The sequence below is a fragment of the Artemia franciscana genome, chromosome 4 (genome assembly GCF_032884065.1).
Source record: "Artemia franciscana chromosome 4, ASM3288406v1, whole genome shotgun sequence".
Classification (NCBI taxonomy): Eukaryota; Metazoa; Arthropoda; class Branchiopoda; order Anostraca; family Artemiidae; genus Artemia; species Artemia franciscana.
The window spans coordinates 48,118,771-48,124,882 of NC_088866.1; the positions used below are offsets into that span (position 1 = coordinate 48,118,771).

At 32.1% G+C, this 6,112-nt stretch overlaps 1 protein-coding gene across 1 annotated transcript in view; it reads right to left on the reverse strand.

Moving 5' to 3' along the window:
* Positions 1 to 6,112, reverse strand: part of LOC136026527 (non-homologous end-joining factor 1-like) — a 40,189-nt gene that overhangs the window by 8,737 nt on the left and 25,340 nt on the right. The window contains exon 2 of the mRNA XM_065703192.1: positions 426 to 582. Within this exon, the coding sequence (XP_065559264.1) occupies positions 426 to 572 (147 nt within the window). The 5' untranslated portion in view covers positions 573 to 582. The remainder of the gene's footprint in view (positions 1 to 425; positions 583 to 6,112) is intronic.

Sequence of the window (6,112 nt, forward strand, 5' to 3'; positions counted from 1 at the left end):
GGGTATTGAGGATCATTGTCTTTCTGTTTATGATACTTCTCTAATACAATTTTTAAACTTCAAATTTCAAAATTATAGACACGGATGTCTTGAATTATTTTGCGTAGACAGCCCAGAACTATTTTATATATGGTAATTAGACATTACCCAGAATTATTTTTTTCGGATGGGGTCAATATTAAATATAAATTTTATTTGATAATCTGAAAAAGAAATGCCCAGAAATTCTGTAGAACTTAAGATTTTGGGAGTGGAACGGGCCACAAATTTAAACCAAATTTGACCACAAAAGAGTGTAAAGTACGATAATCAATGATAAAAAAAAATACTACATTATATGGCAAATCTCTATAGGGGTGATTCAGAAATTACTTTTTCTTTAGAGAAATCAAAACATCATGGAAATGGTTAACAGTCTTGCATACCTCAGATTTTTGACTAATCTCATCGTCGGTCATCTCTTCCTTCCAGACACAGCTTAAATTAGTAAAGCTTATGGAATAGGAGCTTTCAGCAGAGGAAAATTTAAAGCACAAATCTGAAGACTCGCTCCACTTCACCCAAGGAGTCATTCCAATTTTTCTGAAATATTTATAACATTATACCTGAACATAAGAAGGGGGATGCTTCATATTAAATAAAGGAACCTCCTCTCAAATATGTTCTTAAAACGCACACAAAAATAGATTTAAGACCCTAATATACACTTAATGGTGTACCATACCCCCCCGCAAAAGCGGTTAGTTCTTATAGCCAACACGTATATTTTTTTTATTTATCCGTATTTTTTTTCTCGAAAACAGTACTATATTTTCTTTCTGAAAATTGGCATGCTACCTAATAAAAGCCTTTTTAAAATATTTTAAGAGTATACTGCGATATAATTTGATTGTCGACAGTGTAGAATAATTTGTAGGCATAAATATGCAACAAGGTTTACAGAATATGTGAAAATGAAATTATTCTGTAAAAAAAAAAAAAGACTGTCTTTCTTTTCAAGGAGCAAAGCTTGATCTCCTGGTAGTAGTCTTTAACTTGCATACCTAGCACCACAATAATCAATCAGTACAAATTATAGATAGCGCTGGGTATTTGGTTTTCGGGGGAGGTTTTGAATTTAGACGAAATTTATATTTCATGAGAAAGCTAACAGTTGCCTTTAAGTTGAAAGCTTAAAATATTTTCCTAAGCACTGCTTTCATGCGAGTAAAGTAACCATGGTTGCAGCCAATTTTAACTAATAGCATAGCAAACTTTGGATACATTCTTATAAGAAAATTACTGCCTCATTAACTTAATATTCAAAATTAAAATACTATTCTGCCATTTAGTATTTCTGTCCTTCAAGAGTGTTAAATAAAAAACAAACTTTTTTAACTGAAAGTAAGGAATAACATTAAAACTTAAAACGAACAGAAATTGTTACGTATCTGAGGGGGTTGGCCCCTCTCTTTACCTCACTCTTTACGCTAAAGTTCGACTTTTTGTTCTAATTATATACAGATAACTCTTGATGCACAAGGACCGTTTAATTAGAATAATTAAACGGTCTATTATATAATAATTAACCGGTCTATTAAATAATTAATATAATATAATTAATATACTATAATTAACCGGTCTATAAATTAATATAATAATTAAACGGTCTATAATAAAAATAATTAAACTGTAATTTTTTACAATTCCAAAACACTTTAGCGTAAAGAGCGAAGTACCGAGGAGGGGACAACCCCCTCCTGTACGTAATAATTTCTGTTTGTTTTAAGTTTTGATACTACTCTTTTCTGTTGAAAAACCTTATTTTTTTTATTTAATTTCTGACAGTTTCTAATTAATGCTGGGAAATCCGGCTCCCGCTCCCATGGAAAATTCCCTTCCCCACGAACTTATCCATGGAAAAAATCTCCAGCGTAAGCAGCCCCACAAGAAAAATACCCCCCCCCCCCCCGAAAAAAGATATCTTTATACTTGCCAATAGCCAATGCTATATGTAAGTAACGGAACAATGTTAATAACTTGCAGCCCCTCCCCCGGGGGCTGTAGGGGATCAAGTTATCCTCAAAAACATAGTTATTAGATCTTTCGACCACACTGAAGGAAATGACTGTCTCAAAAATTTGATCAGGCAATTTTGGATAAAAAAGAGGATGGAAGGGGGGCTAGTTACCTTCCGACATTTTTAGTCACTTAAAAATGGCACTATAACTTTTTTTTGATAAAATGGACCCTCTACAGATCTTCTAGGATCACTTGTTTGATACGTTCACTCCAGGGGAAAGCAAAAAGAAACAACAAATAAACACGCATCCGTGCTCTTGCTTCTAACCTAACCTAACCTAACTGTGATAACTGTGATATGAGCTGCTTGAGTGCTCCTTCTTTTTCTCACAATTTTTGTGATATTTTACATGGCCATGACAGTCATTGTTCTAATAATAAATAATAAATAAATTTTAATTTCTACATTTTCGCTAACCTAACCTAACTGTGATATGAGCTGCTTGAGTGCTCCTTCTTTTTCTCACAATTTTTGTGATATTTTACATGGCCATGACAATCATTGTTCTAATCTATATATATAAAAATAAGTTGTCTGTCTGTGGATGTGTGGATGGATGTGTGGATGGATGTGTCAGGTGACGTCACCTGAAAAAACTGGATTAGGTGACGTCAAAACTGAAAAAACTAAAAAAAGGCAAAAACTACAAAAAAAACTAAAAACTAATAAAAAAAATAAAAAAGCTAAAAAACTAAAAAAACTATAAAGGTAAAAACCAATAAAAAACTAAAAAAAAACTGAAAAAACTAAAAAAAGGCAAAAACTACAAAAAAAAACTAAAAACTAATAAAAAAAGTAAAAAAGCTAAAAAACTAAAAAAACTAAAAAAACTAAAAAAAGGTAAAAAACTAAAAAAAATAAAAAATAAAAAAAAACTAAAAAAAAGGAAAAAACTGAAAAATAAGCTAAAATAAAGGTAAAAACCAATAAAAAACTAAAAAAAAAAGGAAAAAACTAATAAATGACGACACTCAAAGAGAAAGCGACCAGGACAAAAAACTAAAAAAAAAGGCAAAAACTACAAAAAAACTAAAAACTAATAAAAAAAATAAAAAAGCTAAAAAACTAAAAAAACTAAAAAAAGGTAAAAAACTAAAAAAACTAAAAACTAAAAAAAAACTAAAAAAGGTAAAAACTAAAAGAACTAAAAAAGAAAAAAATAAATGACGACACTCAAAGAGAAAGCGACCAGGACAAAAGGAATGTTCGATTAGCAATCAACAAAGCACCGGGACACAGGGAGTATAAATGACGACCAGGACACAAGTAAAAAAAAAAATTAACAAAACTAAAAAGAAGGTAAAAACTACAAAAAAACTAAAAAGAAAAAAAAACTAAAAACTAATAAAAAAACTAAAAAATCTAAAAATCTAAATAAACTAAAAAAGAAAAAAAAAGGAAAAAAATAAAGGAGAAAAACAAAACTAAAAAACGAATGTATATACAGACCGGTACACCGGGATACAAATGACGACCGGGACACAGGGAATATAAATAACGACCGGGACACAGGGACACAACTACAACGGGGACACCGGGGGAAACAGGGGGATATAAATGACGACCGGGACAAAAAAACTAAAAAGAAATAAAAACTAAAAACTAATAAAAAAAACTAAAAAATCTAAAAATCTAAATAAGCTAAAAAAGAAAAAAAAAGGAAAAAAATAAAGGAGAAAAACAAAACTAAAAAACGAATGTATATACAGACCGGGACACCGGGATACAAATGATGACCGGGACCCGGGACACAGGGAATATAAATGACGACCGGGACACAGGGACACAACTACAACGGGGACACCGGGGGAAACAGGGGGATAACCTGACAATCTATTTATATGCAAAGACAATGGGACAGCAAAGAATGTTGTATATTCGCAAGTTTTACGTAGTTAAAACCATATATATATATATATATCTATATTCACAGGTGGGACATAGGGACACAACTACAATGGCGCGTAACTATTATGGCGCGTAACGACTTACGCGCGCGGGGGGGCTTGGGGGGGGGCGCGAAGCGCCCCCACCAACTAGGTGTTGGGGTGGCGCGAAGCGCCACCCCAACAGCTAGTAATAAATAATAAATAAATTCTAATTTCTACATTTTCGCATACCTAACCTAACCTAACCTAACTGTGATATGAGCTGCTTGAGTGCTCCTTCTTTTTCTCACAATTTTTGTGATATTTTACATGGCCATGACAATCATTGTTCTAATAATAAATAATAAATAAATTCTAATTTCTACATTTTCGCTAACATAACCTAACCTAACTGTGATATGAGCTGCTTGAGCGCTCCTTCTTTTTCTCACAATTTTTGTGATATTTTACATGGCCATGACAATCATTGTTCTAATAATAAATAATAAATAAATTCTAATTTCTACCTTTTCGCTAACCTAACCTAACTGTGATATGAGCTGCTTGAGTGCTCCTTCTTTTTCTCACAATTTTTGTGATATTTTACATGGCCATGACAATCATTGTTCTAATAATAAATAATAAATAAATTCTAATTTCTACATTTTCGCTAACCTAACCTAACTGTGATATGAGCTGCTTGAGTGCTCCTTCTTTTTCTCACAATTTTTGTGATATTTTACATGGCCATGACAATCATTGTTCTAATAATAAATAATAAATAAATTCTAAATTCTACCTTTTCGCATAAAGGAGCTTGAAACTTCTTTAGTAGGGTTCTTTATTTTCAGTCGAAATCAGTAAAGTTTGCGGAATTATTCAGTAAAAAGATCGTGACTCAAAATTTAGGTTCTATTTTACTAACTCGAAGTTTCACACGCTAAGTTTTCCTAAGTGAAAAATATCTAAAATAATGAGAATCATTTTTGTACCCAGTGTTATTTGAGGGTTAAAAGGTACCCAAATAGCAGTATTAGCACAATCATTAATTATGAACCAAAATACGAAATTAGCCAACAACAGACCAGAAGCTAAACTTGCGAGGGCAGGCTGCGAGAACAATTGCAACAAAAATGGAGAATAATAAAAAATTGAATCAACAAATGTCAATCATTTGAATTAGTTTAAAGTCTAAAGGACACTGAAAAATGCCAATAAAATTGTTCCAACTGGTTAATTAGAAACTGACACAGCCAAGTATATCTTAAAAAAGAAGAAGAATAATTGGTAATTAAATATTCATAAAAGAGAAATCTATATGCAGTAATGCCGTTTTCTATAGTACCGGTCATCACGTTAAAAAATAGGGGAAAAAATATAAAACAAAGGTGAGTAAAATTAGCCAAACAAATAAGCTAGAGCATATGACAAAGATCCTAAGAAGAGGCAGCAATTCTTTTAAAAGCGTATTAGTCTTGAGGAGTCAACAGATTGTAATTTTTAATTTTTTTGTGAACGAGAAACGCTGTCAAATTTAACTAATTGATTAGGTTTATCTATACCGACGGTTCAACGTGGCAACACTGACGAAATATGGCACCAGTGGTCCTGATCTGTATTTCATACTTCTTCAACTAGGAAGTGAAAGGGGGCAGCCAGCCATGTGCTTTTGCATACTCTTCCTGTTTACTTTCCCTAGATTCTTTGGGTACCCATTCAGAAAATACCGACCCTCGATCCTTGGTTATTCCAGAGAAGACGGAATCTTTGAAAAATCACACTGGCAGCCCCCCCCCCAAGGAAAAAATAAAACTTCTCATTTTAGGTGTCTACAGCGTTAAGAAAAAAAATTATCTAAAAGATAACAACTCAAAAATAAAAGGCGGAGCCTCTAACTAAAGAAGGATAAAATAGAACAATTAAACCAATAATATTTACCGCTGATTCCATGTCAGACCATAGAACAGAAAAATGTTCACAATTTGTGATATATATATATATATATATATATATATATATATATATATATATATATATATATATATATATATATGCTTGTGTGTTATCATAGAAGGACCTCATAAATTGTGAATCATTTCTACTACCGGCGTCTGGTATAGAGTAGCATTTGTATATCATTGGTTCGGTCGTTTGATTCTTATTGTTCTTTGCTTTTGGATTT